The 23,547-nt window shown below is 42.6% G+C and overlaps 1 protein-coding gene across 1 annotated transcript; it reads right to left on the reverse strand.

Annotated features, from left to right (window-relative positions):
* Nucleotides 1-4,727: 4,727 nt before the first annotated feature.
* Nucleotides 4,728-22,777, reverse strand: AMD1 (adenosylmethionine decarboxylase 1). The gene is made up of 9 exons (XM_053974184.1): nucleotides 22,204-22,777; nucleotides 12,202-12,288; nucleotides 10,829-10,955; nucleotides 10,268-10,370; nucleotides 9,434-9,476; nucleotides 9,204-9,348; nucleotides 8,104-8,196; nucleotides 7,861-8,016; nucleotides 4,728-6,883 (listed from the first exon to the last, which is right to left on the reverse strand). The coding sequence occupies exons 1-9, from the start codon at nucleotides 22,332-22,334 to the stop codon at nucleotides 6,743-6,745; spliced, it is 1,026 nt and encodes a 341-aa protein (XP_053830159.1). The 5' UTR covers nucleotides 22,335-22,777; the 3' UTR covers nucleotides 4,728-6,742.
* Between the last annotated feature and the right edge of the window lie 770 nt (nucleotides 22,778-23,547).

Below are 23,547 nucleotides of genomic sequence, written 5' to 3' on the forward strand. Positions count from 1 at the left end.
CTATTCTCTTTGTGAAAAATCAAACAGGATAGCTTTTTTGAGTAGTTGATTCATTTCTTACCAACTGCTTGACATAGTAACATGAGCAGTAGAAGAGAAATTTACTGGTTTGAAACTTCTCTGCTGAGCCCTTCTGGGTGGTCTGCATAGTTTAAATATTTCAGGAATGAAGTATTTAAGAGATTACAATGTTAAGAGAGCAGGTAATCAGAAAATATATCTTCCTGTTATGTAGGAGCACACTAAATGGAAGAACTGAAAAGCACAAATATAAACTTCAGCTTTTTCATGTCATGGCACTTAACAATAGAGTACAACTACAAATAAACTTCTTACCATGCTTAAAGCTAGAACATTAAAACATATGAATTTACAGTTGATTATATGCCTAAAACCAGTGTAAGCACAGCTGAACCAATGAAATACTAACATTAAAACCAATATTAATCAAGAGCACAGACAATTACAACACTGGCTGTTTGTCTGTTTGCTTTACTGCTTTTACTAGCCCCATCAGCTTCGTGCACAGTATCCTTCAGTTGTAGGCACTGTAACCTCAGCAATTATATCTTATTGTTATATATGCCAGCTTTCACTACAGCACACTAGGGAAAATATACCTTCTGTAAGGGGAATGAGTAATTTTCTTATTTTTCTGTCCTCTTCCTCTAAGCTCCCCCCCATCTTTCCCAACAGCTTAGGGGAATAAATAAATCAGGTCTTTATTTAAATCAGCAACTTCATCAATACTTTTGGTTTTATATCATATTTTCACTCTAAATAAGATTTTAAGATTTGAGAATTAGAAACAAATAATAGAGCATCAAATAAGATGAAAAAACAACTTCTGCACTATGTGAAAAATACATGTCTGTAAGAACCCTTGAAACTGGCAAATTTGGGGTGAGAGAGATTGTTTGGATAGAGCATCCTACCTATAGTGGAGCTGATAACGTGGCTTTCGGAAAAACGCAGCCTAGAAAGAGTCCAAGTCTCCAAGCCTAATCAAGTGAACATACAATGAGTAGACCTGATACGTGTCTTGCAGGATATTGTAACAGTATTGAGGATACTTCAATAACTGAATAAATACACATAGTTCCCTCTCCTCTAAGATAATGCAACAGCACTATCTTGGCTTTAGAACAGCACCATGAAATCAAAACAGGAGAGAAGCATCTTTAACAAAAAAGAAGAGAGTTTGGATAGGGTTACCATTAGACAACAGCCCTCAAGGGCTTAGGCCCTCTGGTAAGATTTTAGTTTCATCCTGAAATAGCATGGAATACCTGTGTTACTGCTGCCTAGGCTGTTAGGGGTTCTGGCTGCAAAATATCACAGCAGCTAAGAAATAATCCCTTAGTTTAATCTACCTTTTTATAGCTGGGATTCTAACTTTGTATTTGAAATCTGACCTTTTATTTGGCTAAATATTTCCTAACTTTTACAGTCAGTGCTGTTAAAGATGAATCTAGTGAAGCTGACAGGTACTTAGCAAGTTCCTCTTTGAAAGAAACAAGTCCAGATTTAGGGACTGGAGATGGCTGTAAAGCTACAGTGGCTGGTGTGTTGATGGAGCTGTCATATGGTGTGTTTCAATAAATAATCTCTGGCAGGCAGGCACAGAAGCCAGTGCCTGTTCTGGAAGAAGCAGATGATGAGGCACCAAATTGCTCCAAGTTTCTGAGCAACAACAATGGATTTGGAACATTTAGTTTTGTTCTGTTACATCTGTATAACTCCTGTACACACAGAGAAGAAGATGAAACTTAGTCCTGTAACTGCAACTTTCAACTCTGTACAATCCTATGCTGGTTTTTCTTTGTCTTTTTATGGCTTTGTTGGTGCAGCAGTTTTAATAGTGTAAAACAAGTACCAAATACTTACTTTTGCCAGGAAAAGTAAAACAATGAAATTGAAGATGAAAATTGGACTGTGGAGCAAGAAGTCCAATTCTAGTGGAAGTAAGAGTTGAAAGTTCCATTTCTTTGGCTACCTTGTAAACTCAAGCCAGAATTGTCGCCCTGTTCCTTTTAGAAGTTTTAAAGTTCTTCTAAAAGTTTTCTATACCTTCTATGTTTACATATTTCTACTAGAGTTCTCACACACTGTTCACGTAAATAATGATTGTTTTACATTCTTCTTTGTAGGAAGAGAGAATTGATAGACTGTTGGTTTGACCAGTGTAGTTGGAGAGGTGGTAATTTCATCCTCCAATCCACTGTCACTTTTAGAATTTTATATATTGCAAGGTCAGGAATAAGTTACTTCCTTTTACTCTTTTAATCTTTGTATAAGTTCATGAGTTATTTCATGTCGTAGTGCAACACAGAACTTCACACCTTTCTAATGCAGAAGGCAATATTGGATATTCATATTTGGACCAGTTTTATTTAATACCTTCTTTAATGACATAGATGAAGAGACTGAGTGCACTCTCTGCAAAACTGCAGGTGACACAAAACTGAATGGTGCGGTTGACACACCTGAAGGATGGGATGCATCCAGAGGGGCCTGGACAAGCTTGAGGAATGGGTCTGGGAATCTTACAAGGTTTAAGAAGATCAAGTGCAATGTGCTGGACCTGTGTCATATCAATCCAGGCTGGGGGAATCAAGAGATCAAGAGCAGTCCTCCCAAAAGGCCTTTGGGCTGCTGGTGGATGAGAGGCTGGACATGACCCAGCAATGTGCACTCACAGCCCAGAAAGCCAAATGTGTCCTGGGCTGCATCCAAAGCAGTGTGGCCAGCAGGGCAAGAGAGGGGATTGTGCCCCTCTGCCCTGCTCTGGTGAGACCCCACCTGCAGGGCTGCATCAGCTCAGGGGCCTCCAGCACAGGAAGGACATGGACCTGTTGGAGCGAGTCCAGAGGAGGGACACCAAGTTCATTAGTGATGTGTCACCTCTCCTGTGAGGCAAGGCTGTAAAAATTTGGACTTAATGCCTGGAAAAGAGAAGGCTTTGAGTGACCTAACTGCAGCCTTCCAGTACCTGAAGGGAGCCTGCCAGAAAGATGGGGAGAGACTATTTACAAGAGCATGTAGTAACAGGACAAGGGGGAATGGCTGAAAACTGAGCAAGCAAAGGTGTAGATTAGGTATTAGGAAGAAATTCTTTACTGCAAGGGTAGTGAGACACTGGAACAGGTTGCCCAGAGAAGCTGAGGATGCCTCATCCCTTTAAGTGTTCAAGGCCAGGCTGGAAAGAGCTTGGAGCAAGTCAGTCTAGTGTGAGGGGTCTCTGCCCATGGCAGGGGGGTTGGAATCAGATGATCTTTAAGGTGCCTTCCAACCCAAGTAATTCTGTGATTCCCTGTCTTTAAATGGGCATCTGCCCACTTAGCCCATGTGCCTTACACGCTATTTTGAAATCTCAGTATTTAAGAAAAATTTAGAGTGATGGACTGAGAGAATAAATATAAACTAGAAAAAGATGTGTGGAAAATAACAGCAAGGCCATAAATGACATAATTTAGAGTTAGGGATTAGGTGAAGTGCCCGCATTAGGAATTACATGATACAAAAATGTGTGTTCATGTTCTGGCTAATCCAGGAATGAAAAATGCTGAGCTTATGGTATTCATGTGTCTGGTCTTGCTCCTAAAAGTGACTGTATATATTTCACTTGTACACATATATTTAAAATTAATGGCAGTTGCCAAAGACAGAACTAAGCATGTTATAGAGAACGTAAAATTTATATAAAGATATGGCTTTTGGGCAGCTGCAGAAACAAGACTCTCTAGGGCCTGCTTAATTTTTAAAAATGTAACAGCAGTATTTTAAGTACAGTGTATAACAAGCAATAGAAGAAAATGGAACAGTTAACTTGAAATAGCTTGGGAGAACTCCACACCTTGGGAGCATATCCTCAGCATTATGTCCAAGCCTTGTGCATTTAGATATTGGTGGCATTGCTTTTGGGATTATCACTAGGGAAACCTGAGTTTACACAATCCCAGCTGGCAAGCTTCAACATTTCAGCCAACACATTATCCTGCACCACCAAAGCAGCAGCCAGACAGCCAGTAGAGTTTCTAGAGTCATCCCACCCAGATAAGTACCACAGCAGTGTCATCTCTTTGGCATCAACACACCACAGTAAAGTTCTAGGATTAAAAAACACTGGTTTTTAGTGCCTGTTCAAGTGGCTCGGTACCAGCACTGGTGTCAGCATTTCCCTTTCTGCCCCATGTTGAAAGGGCATGAGAGTGCTCAGGCACAGAACTGCCTTGTGCTCTTTCAATGAACTTTCAATCATGCTGGCTGCATCTGCTTAGCACGGACATTGCTAGCCTCTAGCTTCTGGTCTAGGTTGCTATCTACCTGCCTACTTTACCTTAAGAGATAAATCTCACCTTGAACTCTCAAAGCCAGTCGAAGCTTAAGTGCATAAATGTATGCCAGTTTGTTACTTAGAAACAGTTGTCTTAATTCAGAAGGCTATTTAGAATATTTAATGCTCAAGAAAAAGATACAGGTTAAATGTAGACAAATTTTTGAGTTCATTTAGAGAAACAGTTTTAGTTTCAAAAACAGCATAACATTTTCACTTGGCTTCATTTCACATGCTGCCTCATTTTCAACTGCCAATGTGTTGAGATGCATCCCCTACAGGAGCAGTGCAAATTAGGACAGTAAGGACACAAATCTATTTCAGAATTAAACCATTTGGTACCATAAAGAATGAAGAGAGTGAAGGATAGAATTGCTAGATCATCACTACAAACAATTTAAGCGAACTTTTATTGAAGCGTTAAGTTGTGGTACAGATATTTTAAATGATCAAAGTCTAACACCACAGAAATTATAAACACCATACTCCCCCCATCCTGATCACCCAGATAGTTCAATAACCCATTCAACAGCTTTTCATAGACGAGGCTTATGCTTCTTTTTGTAAGATGCATTCTTTCGGTATTACTCAAAAATGGATCTTCAGTTTACTTAATGGACCTCAAGCCAAAAAAAGTCAGAACAATTGGGACAATGCAAGAACAAATAAAACCCCACTGAAATATTGGTCCTCAATATTAACACCAAAAAGCATTAGTGCCATTTACAGCATGTAATTGATAACATTGGTAAAGAACATCAATAATATGCTTTAAAAAAAAAAAAAAAAATCAAAATGTTCCAACCACTTGATTTCTAACCAAGCAGACTTTAGTTTAGAAGCACTGAAAAAGTGCTTCATTTATAAATACAGAAGGAACAAAAGAACCATTGCATCAAACCAGAAAGAGTCAAAACATTGCAAGGACAAGAGGGGAAAAATAATCTCAATTTTGTTGTTGACATGCTGGTCTCACAGCTGTTAAAATCCCAGTATTTGCAAACAAACATAGCTGAAAGTGTGCCAACTTTTCAAAGCCTGCATTTTAGTCAATACTCATTAAAGTGACTTTGAATTACACACTTATTCATGCTCCATGAATAGTATTCTTCTTCACTTCTGTCCAGGTGTCCCAGACAGTTCTTGTTCTATACCCTTACTTAATGCCCTCAAGTCACAGTAAGAGGAACCACCTTAACAATTAGGAGGAAAAAACAGATGAAGTCACAACAATCAAGTACAACATAAGTCACATGCACAACAATGTCACAGGACTGTCACAAGACAGAGGCATTAGCTTTGCTTGGAACAACAAAATGAAGTGACACTGGACCAGTTTAGAAGCACTCTTTACAGTCCGAAGTGGCAGGTCACAGGTTTTACTGAGAATAATCCAAAGCAATCAATGCACCCAGACTGGCAAATTCCACTCCTCCACTAGCCCTACCTGCCAGGGCTCAGGAGCTCCCTGTTCTGACATAACAGGTGATTAGGACAGAAAATGCCCACTGCCAATATCAACTTGCACTTTGCAAAGCTGTCACACAATTACGCCAAAGCACTTGAAGCCTGGCTCAGCTCTTCCCCTGTCAAGTCTCGGACCTTCATCAAATTCTGCCATCGCGTAGCGGTGTGACAGCTCGGGGATGTGGACAGACAAATGACCATTAAGGTGAGACAAAATTTAGCCTGCACTAGTACCGATACCCGAGTTACTAAAAGTGAAAGACCAATGCATTAGCCCAGTTCTATGGTAGAGCTGGGCAAATTCCTAGAAGCCTTATTAGAGCATGAAAAGTCAGTCTGATTTAAAAATAAATCAACCACCACCTGTAGTAGCAAAACAATTTGTAACTGTTTTAAGAAACTTTCTCCAAACATGAAAGTGTTAATTAGGAATCAGTTTCATTAGAAATCATAGAAGTTCATCAAAAACTGTTTTAGACTGAAATCACAACATAGATCAAAAAAAAAAAGTGTGACAATTTAAGAGAGAACTGTCCACAGTGAGTAGGTTGAGGCTGAAGTCTAATGAGGACGAAAGCCTTGTCTGTGGGGAATTTTTGGTGATACTTGGAGAAAAACTATACTGTGTGTAATTCTACCTGAATCATTTTTACAAGTGTTGTAAAGTTTCATACAGTAAGAATTTTCTACATGCACTTCAATTTCACAGCAAGAGTGGCATAGAGTACCTAAACACAGAAGAGAGCATTCATGCAAGATATCTAACTCCTTGATATAATAATGCATACAATTCAAAATGGTTATACTATGATTACACCTAGGGCTTTCCACAACTACAAGGTGGTGGGAGTGGAAAGCATGGCCCCCTGAATCATTAACTAGAAAGCAACCACCACCTTCTATATGGGATTTCTTTTTGCGCTTTTTCTTCATTCTTAATCAACTGTGCTGTTGCTGGCGATTTTTTGTAAAACTGGTAAAAACAAAATTATAATCACTGAATTGGGCAATCTGGTGATCAAGACGCTTAAACCCCTCAATCTTCTGGGCAGAGGAAAACACTGTGCGACATTTAGAGCTCTAGAAAACAAAACAAAAAAAAAAAAAGGGAAAGTTACTTTTAAAACTGTTATTTAGAGATGGATTAGCACACTGCATTTCATATATGTTCTTACTTAACATGTTTTGAAACTCTTCCTGACAGTGGTGCAGAAAGCTTCATTCTCAAGCAGTGGTTCTGCTCCCTACATACAGTACTGCTGTTCTGTGAACACTTGGGGGGGGGTGGAGCGCCTCTCCTATGGACACAGGCTGACAGAACTGGGGTTGTTCAGCCTGGAGAAGAGAAGGCTCTGGGGAGACCTTAAAGCACCTTCCAGTGCCTAAAGGGTACTGGCAAGAGCTGGAGAGGAACTTTTTGCCAGAGCAGGTAGTGGTAGAACAAGTGGTAGCAGATTTAAACTGCAAGAGGGTGGATTTAAACTACATATTAGGGAAAAAAAAAAAAAAATCTTCATTGTGAGGGTGGCGAGACACTGGAACAGGTTGCCCAGAGAAGTTGTGGATGTCCCATCCCCTGTCAGTGTTCAAGGTCAGGTTGGATGGGGCTCTGAGCAACCTGGTCTACTGGAAAGTGTCCCTGCCCATGGCAGGGGGTTACAAATAGATTATCCTTAAGGTCCCTTCCAACCCAAATCATTTTGTGGTTCTATGATTACCTGAGAGCAACACTATTAAGAGCAGGTGTTCTACAACTGATAGTTGCAGGCAAATCCAGAAAAATGCCAAGGCAAGAAATTATGCCTATACAGAACTACATAAGATATCAGTAGAATTCTGGGACTGGGATGCTGCATCTTACTGTTTCAGAAGTCTTCTGAAGATCAGATTTAGTACATGCCATAGCACAACTTAAGAGTATTTTTACTTTCCAAAGAAACTACCCCTCAACTATAGAGGCAAACTAAACTGTTAATCTCCAGTAAAAATCTCTAGCCTTGCTTCATTTGTGTCTATATGTATTTCATCAGCTGACAAGCTAATGCAAGAAAACTCACCTGATTAACAAAGAGGGTTGTCACAAATTTTCCTGGCTTGAAAACCTCTACAACTTTTCTAATCAGGTCATCATAAGAGGTCTGACTTATGTTTGTTTCAAAACTAACATAAGAAAACTCTGGTTCTGGAGTGATGTGAATAGTCCAGTAAGTTCCCTGAAAAAAAAAAAAGGGTATTATTACCCCCAAATATTTATTTCTTTTTATTTACCAATGCTAATTATTAATGAGCGTAAAACTTACATCCGATTTCATCCCATTCATTGAATACCCACAAGGATTGAACATTGTAGCATCAATAACAGAACCTGGTATCAGGTCACGAATTCCACTCATCTGGAACAAAGTTAAACAATTCTGTTTATCATGCATCCTTATAACACTTGTTTAGATTTACCTCAAAGGCAGAATGAACATCTGTTTAGCAAAGAGAACACCAGAATTCATCCAATTACAAGTCAGTCTGATTACATGTACCACTGTAGATGACCTTGTTTGCATCCTGTCACTGTATCAATGGCAGTGACAAGCTGCAGGCAAGTTATCACACTGCCTCTTACAGAGCCCAGCTGCACCCATCCAAGACAAGGAAACAGCTTAGAACTCCAAAACATATTTGCTTTTGCTGCTGAAATGGAAAGTGGAGCTGCTCTTCAACCACTATCCACGAAGTGAAGGCTGTTTACATTTATGCCAGAGTAAGGATAGACTAGTTTATACCCTTGGAAGAAGTGCAATCCGAAGTGTTTTGATTTACCACACAGTACCTGAGCTACAGCCAAATCTCAATAGCAAATACAGTGTGAGAATCAAAGCCTAAGATGGAAAACAAGACGAAGTCAGTGTACTTGTCAGGAAAACTTGTTCATGTCACATGACTTCCCCATCTGGATAAAGGAGGCAAACCCATCAAGGTATGCTTAGACCCCAAATCTGCCCTTCCCCTCATCCAAATGGCTTCCTGATTTAACCCTGATTTCGATACCTATTTAACCTTTGCTTTCCTTATCTCCAGTCTAAGCCTTACTCGTTGTACTCTGTATCCTTGAAAGTTACTCAAATTGTGGTTTTGTTCCTACTCCTACATTCCTCAGAGTAAAAGGTTCCCATCACCCAAAGCACTGCATATTGTTGTTTTCACTAAAGGAAGGGCACTGAAAACATGAAGTTATAGTCCCCAAAATACTCTTGGGTTAAATCCATTTTCCTCCCACAGTATTAACCTGACACTTTCTACGGCATCTCTCCTACCGCAAAATAAACCTTGTATTAAAAGTGAATAAAGCATTTTGTTGCCCAATTTCCACCATTTCCCAAAATGCTCAGTTTTCAAGCAAACATACACGAGTGACATCATTTGCAGTAACACCATCTTTCATGTAGAACTGGTCCATAACTACTGGGTCAAGCTCACTCATCAGAATTTCCAGTGTCTGATCAGGCTGATTGGATATCCGACTCTCTGGGAAATCCAGGGTGTACAGGTACCTACAAAAAGCACAAATCAAGCATGTAACACATATTGACAGCACCAAGTTCTACTGTAAAGACTTCAAACTCCTCACATACATACCAGCAATCAGAGTTCATACGCCCCATGCAATAAGCTGCTCCATCTAGATAAGACAAAAAGCTTCCAGTTAACATACCACAGCTGAACATTTATGTAAAATATTATATTTATTTCTATTTAAAGACAGGGACCTTTCACAGAACCCCACTGAAGTTCACTGATGCAGTCAGCAGCTGTATCAAATAACCATGCATTTAACTTCAGGGATGCAAAGTTAATAATTAGAAAAGCAAGCTTTCTCAGAAGTGGGTCTGGACACCCCTGCTAAGAGGCTACAATCAGGAAATTGATATTACAGTATAGCTATGCACAGAGAGAAACCCTGGTACTCTTAAAGCCTCTATTAAATGCATTTACGATTATCATTTATTTTCAAGTAACTCAGATAAGTACCACAGCTTCTATGTTCCTTCAAAAACCTGTCACTTTAAAATTTAAGATTCTTCTTGTAGTCTTAAACTGTATTAAATGCTTAAATTCAGGTTTTAGCATAGTAACTTCCCTGAGAAAAGCCCACATTTTTCTTCAGAGTATTACTTACTTTAAATTACTATCCTAGCTTTTTAATATGGCTTTCAGAATTCTGCAGAGTGATTGGCAGTCTGAAGATGACCCCAGTTTAGACAAGGTGCTAAATGTCAAGCTTAGTGTAATTTAAATTTTGATCTTGGCAAGCTAGTATCAGAAATCCAGAGAATAAGTATTTATAGCTTTTGACTTTCATGCAAGGACTGCTGAATTCTTGGCCTGGCAGCCTGTACCTATTGCACTGCTCATCACTTCTCACTTAACATCAACCCTTCACCCAACTTTGCTGAAGTTTCATCAACTTACTTGGGAAAATTTCATTAAGAAACTCTACTTCTTCCTGGAAATTCCTATGTGGGTACTCCTGGTGGGAAGGCTTCATGAAATTCTTACGTGAATAAAAGAAGCTCTGAAAAAATAAAGGTGCATCTTAGGTATTCAGTGTTACCCACCCACCTTGAATCCAAGAATTTAGAAAAATGCAAGCATTTATCATGAACTTTAACAGGACCTAAGTTTTCATTGTCAAAACACTGCTACCTGTATTCCCATTTCAGAAGCACAGGGTTATTCCTATCTGAATTTCTAAGCTCCAGGAGACAGCCTACTTACAAACTTGTTTTCCATTAGACAGCATAGGCACAGTTACTCTTAAGTAACTCAGCTTAACAGCATTTGTTATTTAGCACCCACCAAGAGACAGACAAAAGGGCAACTGCTGCAGGAGAGCAATCTTACATTACAGTCTTCCCATTATGGGAAGCATACATAAATATCCAAGTTTCAGAATATTTAATAAAAAGAGTGAATTTGAAATAGCAGCAAAAAGCTTTTTGTGCATTCCAAGGAAGACTTCTGACACCTTACCTGAATTGAGTCAAACCCACTGTACTCCCTAGCAAGCTCCAACAGGGGAACCAGTGCTTGCAGTAAGAGGGTGGTACCACACGTCTTCAAAATGAAACGTCTCTTGGAGACAAACATGCTACTCTCACTGTAAGAGAGGTGTTAAGAATATATTAAGTGCTTTACATAAAACAATCCAGGAGGGAGTTGTTAGGTCTTGGTCCTTATCCCAACCAAATGCATTACTCTAAGTGAACACTCAGCATATGGCACAAACATATTTAGCAAATAGATCAAATCCATAGAATGCAGCTAACATTTGAGAGCTGTTACAAATTCCAAAACAAACACCTGCTCCAAGCATGATATAACAGAGCTGTCACTCTACAGGAAAAGACACATTAGACACCCTCAAACTACCTGAGAAATACAAACATGCTGTGAAGTGGGTACACAGGCAGAGCTATATGATATGCCTCATAAGATATAGAAATTAACTATATATAAACTAAGTCAGATACTTAACTACAGCCCAGCTGAATTGGAGGTAGGTATTGATACCACATCCAGAACATTTAAGCACGCTAAACAAGTATCTTTTCATCAGGTAACTGAACAATGGGAGTAAAAATTAGCTTAAGTAACTCGATTTGGAATGCTGTTTACAAATTCAAAATCAAGGTTAAAATTCATCCAGGATGCAGTGCAATTTGTTACTCTTCCCAGAATTTTGTTTTAAATACATGAAGCTTGAAGAAACAAGACTTGAACACAGTTTCTTTGACTATCTTGCTCTTAGCACAACCTAGCCCTCAAGGCAGTCTTTTAGAGTACAAAAACTTCAGTATTTGTAATCTGAAGTAAACCAGAGAATGTCAAATGTGTCTGTAAAGTTCATGTACAAAAAGCAAGAAAGTATTTTGCAAGATGAAAAACACATGGCAAAAATAGTGTCCTTACAACTAACTGCAGCACACATAACAAAAATTCCAGGGTTCCAGGAAAGCTACAGTTTTACAGATAGCCTTAGGTCAGCTGCAAGAGTTGTTCCACTTGATTGTATTATGTCCAATTAAGGCTGATCTACCAATAAGGTTTTTTTGCTGATCTCTAAGTGACACCTATAGCCTATTCTGCTGAAGTAATATTGAAATTCTGTACTGGGGACACTTATTTACCCATGGACAAAATTAAGTGATGCCACCACAGCTCTGTCCATCCTTTTGGTTAAAGGAAAAGAGAAACACAACTATGAAGAAACAGCACCTCTGAGCAGGAGATCCCTGCAAGTTGTAGCCATCAATCCAAGACTGGATTCTCAGCCAAGCGAATCACATACGACAGCTTTCACTTTTTTCCCTCCCAGGGACTAAAAGAATGAGCCACTGCCTTACCTGAGTACATAAGCTTCCTGCTTGTCAGTTTTTGTCACACTTATGATCAAACAATGCACATTCTCCAGAAGTTTGTCCCACTCAATCCTGTGAAGAAATTACAGAAGAGCACAAACAACAGATTAAACAAACCAAAGCTTGCTGGAGCCCTTGGTAAAAAGCCCAAACACAACCAGAGTCCCGAGTTACTGGATTGGAGAGCACAAAATGGGAAGAGTTTTCATACAGGGACTAACTGTCACAATACAGTAATACTCCATTCTTTGCTCTTGATGACTCAGTAGTCCTCAAAATCTGTTACCATGATCTGCTGCATGTGGAACCTCACGCTTCTAACCAGGTGAGTCAGGATAACCTTAAATCCTGTGTCCCACATGTTGGCAACTTAAGGTATGCTTTAGGTTGAACCTCTGTGCACTTCTACCACAGTAGTCATTGGCAACTACTACAGTAATAAACCAGTAAGTTATCATTAAGATGTTTTAATTGACCAGTTTAGAGTCAAGTTCATAATTTAACTGAAAAGCTAAAAAATAATAGATTTCAATGGTCTGAATTCCTCTTTGACCAACCAGGATCACAGAATTCCTTCATACAGTGCAAACTGTAGCTATGGTACTAGAGTTTGGTATGGTGGTAGAAGCTTAATACTTCAATTCTTTACTAATATTACTCCTTCTACCAAGAGTCTGAAAAAAAGCAAACAAAAAACAAGGGCTCAAATTAAGCCAAAAGGCTTTCAAGTACTCAAGAGAAATGACGGACTTGCAAAAAAACTACTTTGGTTGTCACTTCAGTCTTGTGTCTACACCAGATTAGTAGAATTCAATGTAGTCTATTTTGCTATAAATAAGACAGGAACAGATACAGCTTCCTGACGTCACAAAATTACAAGACTGCCAGCTGTCCTACTTCTCCCTGCCCACAGCATATTCCACCTGCAGGTTTGTGCTGGCTCTTGTCCTCAGAGATGTCATTATCCAAGAGATTTACTAACCCAGCATAGAACTAAGCTGCCCATCAGTAGAGCTGGAATAACTGCAGGAGCTAGAAGCACAAAAAATTTGCCAATTTTTCATCACCAAGCTCAGCTTGCCCATATAAAACTGTCAGCCTAATCCTTCTTCAGGAGGCAGACCTCTCACCCTTTACTGACACTGCAAAAGCCCTGTCTGTGGCTGTATGCCAGGACTGAGCACCCACTGTTAATTCCCCCAACACACTTTCTCCTGCAGCCACCAGTGTTTCCCCTTAGAAAACCGGTCCGTTCACGAAGTTGAAGTTTCAGATTCTGTTATATGTATAATTAAAACATCCACATATTCTTTAGCCTTTCTAAACAGTCAGCAAATAAATGCCTTAACTTCTCCCTCAATTGATTCATTCATTCAGGAGAATGCCTTTTGAAACAAATTCTGTACCTTTAGTAATACTTGAGGACTTTCCCATTTAAAGTACATCAGAATAGTAATATTTATATATATGATTCAACCAGAACAGAGATTAAGAAAGTCCTATCAATTTAAAAAACCCTCATGATCAATGCACATCTGATTAATTTAGAAATTCAGTGATATAACTGGATACTTAAAATCAAAGTGAGGTTTACTCCAGTTAGTGACCCTTGATGAAATGCTTTTCTGCAAACAGACATGACAGCACAGACACTCAAATCTCCACATCAAATTAAAAAGGTTATTTTGAGTGCTCAGCTCAAGTCCCACACATTTATTCAGCTCTATACTTATGTCATTGACTGGAGTTAGCTCTGTTCCTAAAACTCAAATGTACATGAAAATGTAAGTGGCTGCTCACCTTAAAAAGGCTGGTAAATGCAAAGAGTGAAATAGTTATAATATAGACTATCCTTTAAATGTTCCCAGAAAACCATACAATTTTGCTAATAAGAGTACTATAGGATTTAGTTTTCTCTGGCTACAGCACACCTAAGTTTGGCCTAAGTTTGCCAGCCACTCTTCCTGGAAATTGAACTAGGTAATGTATTAGATTGTTCAAACCATTCCAGCATCCCTACCGACCTCTTATCTGCCATTAAATAAACACCCAGAGTCTGACATTGCATTTGGGAAAGGTGAGGAAGAGTTCCCTGATGCTGAGTTGTACTAACCCCATTTGTACATTACTACAAATCTGATTTTGTACTTGTCCAAGTATTAATAGGCATGTAACTATCTTAGGCTTTGCAAGAGCATACGTCTCAGCCTTCACAAGCTTCTTATCCAGTCAGACAGTCAAAATCTCAGCCTTCTGCAGGCAGGTGACACTTTTTCTTTAGGTATCACTGTAGTGCAGTTCTGTGCAGGCATTTCAGGGAAATGTCTTTCTACACTCCAGACACATATTAGCAGAGGAAGATGTAACAAGTTTGGTAGTTCAGTGAGGGGTCAGTACAGAACCAACAGTGCACTATTGTGTGTTAAGTGCAAAGCCCACAACACAAAGGAAGTCCTGTAATGCTTGTTGGTACCACAGCTGGTATGTTGGTACCATGGCTGAAATCTGCAGTTGCACAAGATCTTCACGTATCACAGCTTTGCTCAAGCCCTCACTATCGTACTACAGAAACCATAGCTAAGCATGCACTAAATGTTGTGTTCAGCCTTTACAGAAATAAAGGGCCAGCTCATAATTTGATCTGTCTAGAGCAGCACTAAGGAAAAACCCTGCAATTTTGAAACAGACAGGATGCTAGGCTTGCTCTAAAAGCATACATAGTCTAACAAAGGGTTGCCACATTAGGGAGAAGTTCTGCAGGGATACTGGCCTGTATCTGTCTGCATTTTAAAGCTAAGTGCAGAAAACTAAAGAAAGGCTGGATTTGAGCCAACATAATCTATTTAAACAAGATGACCTTAGTATTTGGCATGTTCTATTGTTTAAAGCACAGCTAAGGAAGAACATCTGGGACTACTTTGTACCAAGTAGATTAAGTTCACTACAAGTCTAACTCTTCTATTTCTTCCCTCTTTTTTTTTTTTTTTTGATCCATATAATTGCCATTAGTTGAGACAACCAATAGTTACTCACACTTGAATGAAGAAACAAAACCAACCTTAAAAGTAAGTAGTATTTCAATGATTATCACTAAATGCATTGCAGCTATTCAATAATAAGTAAAAATTCACTAAGTTAGCAATTCAAGTATTTGAGAACACTACTAACTTCATAGCTAAGTTTTAACTTGGAAGTAAAGCCTGACACTGAAAAAGGGTATCCAAGTAAGACTGATTCTCAATGAAGAGCCATCATGAACTTCTGCTCTTCAAAATTCCCCCTTCAATGATCAATCTGCAAGGCATTACTATTTCCTAAATTATTTCCCATAGCCAGACATCAGAACGATGCCAGTTTGGAAACTGCTTTCCTATACTCAAGCATAGTAGAATATGACCCATGAGAGTCACTGACACTCTCACTGGAAGCAAGTTCTGCAGCAGACCTGCAGACACCAATTTGAGATTGACTTCTCACTTATGTGGGCTCACTAACCATTTCATTCCAAAGTTGTAAGATCCCCTTTCCAAATTTTCAAATAACTGCTACTTATCCAGAGTCAAATTAGTTTCTTGAATGGGCAAGCACAATGCACCTTAAATGATTGCACCTTCTCAGAGAATAGCAAATGAAAATGGAATACATCTACTCAAGTGTGAAGAATTGTCCTTGTTTGAATGGTTCTGACTAGCAGAACATCCCAAAAGGGGAAAAAAAAAAAAAAATCAAGTTTAACAACTTACTCCTATACCTGTGTTGCAATATTTAGTGCCTTATCAACAGACTTGCTACCAGAGTACAAATAACTTCCATTCAAACTGCCAACCAGCTATGTCAGTAGGGAAGAGTTATTATAACTGAGAAGTAGCTTAATTGTAGGAGGCATGCTTCATGAATAGTCAATAGTTCCTCTCAACCAAGTTCCAAAGCATCATATCTGCTCCTTTATTTCAGAAGGAAGTTTTCCTTGACAGATAAAACCACACTTTTGCACACGCAAGTTATTGGCCTCTTCTGAGCCTTTACCTTCAGGGGTAAAACACATTCTTTAACAAGAGTCAAGCATACCAGGCACAATACTGCTGTTTCAGGCCAACTGGGAATGTGCTAACAGCAATTTGAAGAGATTAAGAACTACATCAAGAACTCATTCCTATCAGCAACCAACAGCCTCCTCAAGCACATCACCACACACACACACAGAGCAACAGGAACTTGCTAAGGCAGCCAGACAGCACTGTGAAGAAAAGCTGTATTGCAGTAGGGCAGGAATTCTTAGGAAATAAATCATGGAACTCCTAAAGACAGCTTAAGCTATATACATACTCTTGCATAGCTTTTCATTAGAATAGAACAGCTGACAATTCTATAGTATCATAAGTAATAAGACTTTTAATCTTGACTATGTAAGACCTTGTTCTAATTTCAAGCATTCAACTGCAGAACAATCTTTTAGCCCCTCACCTGTTACCTACTAAGTGTTTTTAGGAGCCACATAGGTATCAATTACCTCATTAGCAAGTTAAATAGGCAAATTCCTACCAATACCATGATCCAGACAGACTAGAACTCTGTCTAAACTGCCTACACAGAGGAGATACAGCCAAGACACACGAAAGCTGGCTAAACATGAGTGTCAGCAGAGCTGGAACATTGCTTTCAAGCATCCCAAAACAGGCAGGAACAGTACAAACCATACAAAAGTCACAAGTATTTTAAAGCACCCCTGAGCAGCTCATGTATTTCTCTGCAGACAGCTGCACATGAATTACCTCCTCTTAGAAATATAACATAATTTAAAAATTTCTGTTTAAGATAGGTTACCTTGAACCACTTACACAGCCTGAGTTTAGGCTAAGGCCCTTGCAACTCGATAAGTTTACATAGGCAGTATCTGTGGGGTGCACAAAAGTGTCACACCCTCTATGTGCTCTGAGCACAGATATACAGAGAGACTGTCCACATCTCCCTAATCCTAAACCTAAGAAGCCTTCCAGGGACATGCATTTCATCTTGAGAGACAGGCACCTGGGTGGAAAATTGCATCCACACTGAAATTGATTCTATGCAATACTGCTCACAAAATCCTTCTTACCTAGAAAGTCACAAGCCAGCTACTTGGAGTGTCACTCCCAAATGAAACCAAGATATTTCAGCAATGGCACAAAGATGGCCCCAGCTGGGGCTCTGAAGGCTGCATATTTCTCCTCTTGTGGGCCTTACACTGCTATTGCAGTTACATGGAATGGGGACTCCATCCTTTACATCCAAAGACACTCAATGGGTATTCCCAAGTCTCTCATATCCAAGGACATCCAAAGTGTTTGAGGAAGCACGAGCCTCAGAAGGCACAGCAGGACTTACAAGCAACATTCAACATTTGAGTGTAATTTTCTCCAGAAGGAACACACTGTAAGGCAGCAAGTATCTACCAAAAGCCCCAAGTCTTCCCGTTCTCCTGGCTGAGCAAACAACCATTAGGAAAGCCCTTTAAGGAATACACCAATAGCTGCTATTTATTTTCTATAGAGTCTCATTAAGGGCCCACACCTTTGCCAGACAGTGACTACCCAAATGCTTCAGCACTTTAAATGATAAGGTAGAAAATGTCAGAAAGTCTTCAATACAAGTCTTCACTTCCTGCAAGCAGTATCAGAATCAGTAGAAGTGAGAATAAAAGGGCTTGTTTCCACTGTGTGAAACCATTCTTTAGTTACAGTTTTGAGTTACAAGAAAGCATTTTACCCATAGTTTTGAACCAGATCTAAAATCTAATTGATTAATATCCATTCTGATAAGGGGAAGACTGCACTCTTAGATAAAGTTCTCCAGATAAACTTGCATTGCATATAAAAAAAGCTCCACAAGTACACGGGGACAGAAGCCCTTATCTTAGCACAGCCCTGCCTTCTTTCCGGAGTCCCTTCAGTTTTGTTCCAAAGCACTGCAGGAGTAGGAGCAGAGCAGGGCTCATGGCCAGCTTCCTTGTACCTTCAGTGTTTGAGGAAACAGGCAGGTAACACTGCCCAGGACTGGGGGAAGGGGCAGAGGTGCAGCAGCACTGCAGCAGTAAGCAGACTCAGGCTACAGGGTGCAGCACACAGCAAGGATTTACAGGACACCTATCAAATCCTTGAGTGTCTCAGAGCTTGGGAGCTTTCATGTAGCACAGGATCAGAATGTTGTATCAGTGTCACCTCATACTGCTCATTGCTGCAGTTTTCTCCAGCTTGTGTTTCCACATAATATAGACAAATAGGAAGCAGATTAAAAGTCCATAAATAAGCTCAGTTTTAAAGTATTCCTCAGGGTTGAATGCTTGAGATATGAGCTTTTAACATTGGCATCTTTTATTTATGGTTTCAAACTTCTGTACATTCAAGATCCTGATAGCCCTCGAGATGGAAAATGCATAGCTGCACATCATCTGAAGGAATAAACAGCTTATTTTACTCTGGGGATAGTGAATGTACTACATAGTCACCATGGAAATCCAGGGCTTGCAGCAAGTTGATAATGTTTTTACCAAACCCTCTGTTTTCCATAAATAGTCTAAGGCTATTTTTTTAGAAAAAAAAATCATGCTTTACAAAGCATGGTGAGAACAAGCAATAAAATTAAAGCAAAATATTTTGAGACCACAAAAGCATTAACTTCACTACTGGATATAAGCAGGGTAGGCATATTGAGATGCTTGCTAGTAACTATTTCAACCACAAGACCTTTCTGCATAATTTGTTAACAAGTGAGCAAAACCACCCCAAAACTTAACAACAAAGTAAAGCTCAAATGCCATACTTTTTAGTTGGGATCTTTATTGAATGCATTAAAATGACAAAGATCTTTTCTGAAACACATTACACATAAGCCAAACTTTTACCCAGAAAGCAGGTTTGCCCATAGGAGGGAAAAAATGTGGAAAATAAGTCTTAGTTGCATCAGCTCAAGAACTTTCTTGCTGATTATATCCAGCAAAGACTTTAAAATACCTAATCCCTAACAAGCATGCACAACATGGAAATTTTTAGCTTTGAACACCAGCTTAGTCATTCAGTAGATGAATGGTTCACATTTCACTACTAAGCAGGTATTACAATACAAAAGGCAAGCTCAACTGGTTTGCAACTTGATTCTAATTTAGCTATTGTTCTACAGTTTCAGCTTTGATTTCAGGTTCTGCTCAACATAAACTAGCTCATTCAATCACCTTTATAAAATTAGCATAGCAGGATACTTTGTATTCAGGACTTTCATTTGCATCTATCAGCTGTAACAAGTAATTTAATTCTGACAGTTTTCCAAATGAAAATATTCATAGAAGGTCATTTCATACTAGAAACACTTTCAGACACATCATGGTTTCCTACCAAAGAAAGCAAGCACCTTAGATTAGCATGCTGTATTAAGAGCCAATTAACACAAAAGTGTTCAAAGCCTGCTCACAGCACTGACACTGTGTTAAAGACCACACGTTCAACAGTTAACAGTTTTTATCCACTCTATTAAAACTTTACAGCCTTATCCGAACCACACAAAGGAACTATCCCAGCACTCACACTGCAATTACATTAAATGCTCTGGGTTTAAAAGTTAAGTTTGCAGTTTTGCAAACACGAGTCTGAGCTCACAAATGGAACACCAGAGAGTATGAATGTGTCAGTGAGGAAAGCATTTGCAGAATGCTATCTCTAAACTACATCTGCATATTAGCACAAAGTCAAACGAGTACTTTTGGAATCTTTCACATTTTAAGTCAAACACTACAGGACTCCTCCAGCATCTAAGTAGCTCACATCATCTGCAAGTATTTCAGCTAGGATTTTTCCTTCCAGGATTGCCTGGACATTACCTATACAAGCTATTACCCTGTACCTGCTACACTACTAAGCCTCCAAGAGCTATAAAATCACATTTGATTATTTCCATGTTAAGTACATTATTCAGAAAGGTCTAAATAGCTTCACAAGTCAAAGTTACACAAATTACCTCAACAACCAACAGATCAGAGGTAAAAATGTATTCTGCAGTGCTTCTGGTACAGCAGAAATGAAGCTTCCACTAACCATGAGCATTCAGACATACACACACGGGCCATTCATTACTTTTTGAAAAAGGCAGTTATCTGCTCACTGCCAGTTCAGATCTGTGAATAGCTAATTCTACCAATATATACACATGGGAAATTTCCTGAGAAATACCTAAACAAAGGAAAAGACAAATAGGATACATTGCTGAATGGAGATCATCAGCATATTCCAAATATTAAATACACTATGACAAGCTCTCTTGCTCAAACTCTGACAAGAGACCATTGGGCAACAGTGATATGCACAAGCAGATCTGGACACACTGAGAGCCTCCAGCAACCAGTCGAATCTGAAAAGCTGAACAGCTGACCATATTGAAGGTGAACTACTCACATGAGTATAACCTTCAGATTTGCCCTGTTTGCTTAGCACAAGCTTACCTTTTGCAACTATGTCAGCTGATGCCACCTACATGCCATTTTTATTGTAACTGCAAGCTCGTCCATAGTTCTGCAGATTTTGCTTTGTACTTCAAGCTTGCAGGTACCATTTTCTGACACTTCCAGAACACTCTTTTTTGTTGATCTACAGCTGAACCCTCACAGTCAGAAGTATTCCATAGAATCCTAGAATGGTCTGGATTGGAAAGGGGCCTTTGAGATCACCTAGCACCAGCGTTTCTACACTATGCTCCAAACCACAGCACTGGCAATCTGCAGTACAGTAGCCCCATGCCCAGCACGGCTCCAGAGCCGCCCCGTGTGCCGGCAGGTGGCCATCGGCTCCTGCGCTAACAAAGGCGGCGCGGGCACATTCCTGTGCGGCGGGCGGGGAGCGGCGGCAGCCGGTGCCGAACACGTGCGCCGGGAGCGGAGCGGCGCGGAGCGGGCCCCGGGCCTTCCTTCCCCCGCCGCAGGCGGCGCCGAGCGCGGCGCCAGCGCATTCCCCACATGCCCATTGGGTGACGGGCGCGGCCCGGCCCTCCGCGGCGTCCCGCTCCCATTGGCCTCGGCTCCTCAATGGGGGAGAGCGACGGGAGCGGCGGCGCGGCCGGGAGCGCGGCCAGGACACTCACGTGTAAACCGCGGCTCCAGCCACACTTCTGCTAGGGGAGGAGGGGGCACTCCTTTCCCCGTGCTTCCCTCGCTCCGGTGCCCATCGCACCGCTGGGAGACACGGGAAGGTCCCCGGGTACCGCCTGCTTCTCTCTGCGAGAGCCGCTCTATGGACCTGTCCGGCTACGCAGTGCCGGAGGTCGCCGCCACACCGGCCATGTGAGAGGGAGCCATCAACCTTCGCCACGACAGCCACAGGGATCTCCCTTTCCAGCTCGCACTAACGGGGAGGGAGATTCCTCAGCCCCCGCTCTCCGCAGTACGGCAGGGATTTCCCGAGCCCTCTCATCCCGAAACCGGCCGCAGGAGCGGGACGAGCCGCCGCAGAGCGGTGGGCGCCGCTGCCGTGCCCCGGCCACCAGCAGCACTGCGACACCGCGCCCGCTCCCCCCGCGGCGCTCCCGGCCGGCGCGGCACACGCCCGGCTCCACGCTGCGCTCCGCCGCCGCCACATGTTGCCAGCGGGAACCGCGCGGGGCTGCACGAGGTGGCGGCGCGGAATGGCTTCCGTCCCCGGCACCGCCACCTCCCGCCCGCCGGGACGAGGGGAGCCTCCCCGCCCGGGGGTCTCTGGAGGGCGGCGGAAGGTCACCCCCGGCGGGGAGATGCTGGGGCTGTCACCGGGAGAGCGGGAAGGCGGCCGATAGCACGGGAGCCCAGCCCCCACCGACGGCCACCCCGGAACCTGCCTTCCCCCGGCGCGGCCGCCATCGCCCCCCAAAGCGCCGCCACACCCGGGCCATTCAGGGACCCTCCCGCCCCGCCGGCCGCCCCCCACGGGCAGCGCTGCCCCCGCCACCGCCTCTCCCCGCTCCGACCCCACCCCGCCCCGGCCGTTCGCGGACCTGGGTATGGTGCGGAGGTCGCCGGACCCCTTGCTCTGGTGCGGCTCCTGCTGCGCGGGCTGCTGCCGGGCGAACCACACCTCCAACAGCTTCTCGGTCCCTTCGAAGAAGTGTGCACCGCTCTCCTTCATGGTGAGACAACTCGGCAACCAACAACCACAGAAATTAAACGGCAACCAAACTGCCGCCCCCGGCCGCCACCGTTCGCTGCTGCTGCACGGGCCGCGCTGCTGCTGCCGCCGCCGGGTCCCAGTCCGTCCTGGGCGGGTTTCACCTTCTGGGGGATTTGTGTAATATTAATAAAAAAAAAAAAAAAAAGAAAAAATAATAGAGGAATAAGTAGAAGAAGGAAGGATATTTTTTTTAAACGGGTGAAAATCACCCAGAGTGCGCGGCGGCGGATGCGGCGTGAGCGTGTGTGAGCGGGTTACAGTCCGAGCGGGGGTGCAGGCGGGCGATGCGGTTCGGTTCCTTGTAGTCCGTGTGTTCCCCTGTTACAGAGAAGAGCGTTGAGCGAGCGCTAGCTAATGTCGCCGGCCATACTGTGTAAGCGAGAAGCCAGTGCGCACGCAGCCGCCTTTATAGTCCCGCAGGTAGGCGCATCACGCCGGGCCGCGCTGCACATTGGTCGTCCGCCGCTCCGGCCCGCCCTTCTCCGCTTCCCATAGGGTGGCGGCGACGCCCGTCGAGGCATATGCCGGTTCCTCTGGCCCCTCCCGCTGCAGCCCTCCCGCCCGCCGGACCGCGGGGAGCGGGAGATGGAGCGCGGGCGGCGGCGGCGCTGGGGCAGCGCTCGGGGCCGCGGTGTGGCACCGGGGTCGGACCGCGCCGCCCCTAACATGGGTGGGAAGCACGAACTGTGGTCGGCAGGGAACCGTGCCAGTGGAAGCAGGGCTGAACGTGGCCTAGAGACGGCGGGGGAGCATCCCCCGAAACCCTTCGGCGCGTAGCGAGGGGCGAGCCCGAGAATTCCGGCTCTTCCGGGGCCGCGGCGGGAGCGCTGCGCCCGCACCCAGCGATCCTTCCCGCTGCGCCCGCCGCAAGGCGCTTCCCTCGCTCGTAAGAGGAGCTCAGCCGAGCGTTCAGGCGTAGTTCCCGTTCCCTTTGCCCCTTCCAGGACCCCAGCGTGTGTGACCGAGAAATGGGGAGTGACTGGTACGCGGGTGTGCGGCACAAGGAGCGAGTGACCGGGCAGGGCATGTGCGTCTGTGGGCGCACACTGGAGGGACCGCGGATCTGTGTGCGCGGGTCATTACTTCATAACCTGCGACTCTTTTCCTAATATTTAGAAGAAATTGTTGAAAACCACATAGATCAATGGTCGCTTAAAGCATTTTTTAGCGA

Source organism: Vidua macroura, chromosome 3, assembly GCF_024509145.1.
Source record: "Vidua macroura isolate BioBank_ID:100142 chromosome 3, ASM2450914v1, whole genome shotgun sequence".
Taxonomy (NCBI): Eukaryota; Metazoa; Chordata; class Aves; order Passeriformes; family Viduidae; genus Vidua; species Vidua macroura.

Excerpts from the sequence above, each read along its gene's own strand:
- AMD1 (XM_053974184.1), bottom strand. The coding sequence starts at position 22,334 with ATGAAGGAGAGCGGTGCACACTTCTTCGAAGGGACCGAGAAGCTGTTG. Across the intron at positions 12,289-22,203 it reads GACCTCCGCACCATACCCAG|GATTGAGTGGGACAAACTTC; the intron begins GTCCGCGAACGG and ends ATTTCTTCACAG. Across the intron at positions 9,477-10,267 it reads TCTTAATGAAATTTTCCCAA|ATGGAGCAGCTTATTGCATG; the intron begins GTAAGTTGATGA and ends TGTCTTATCTAG.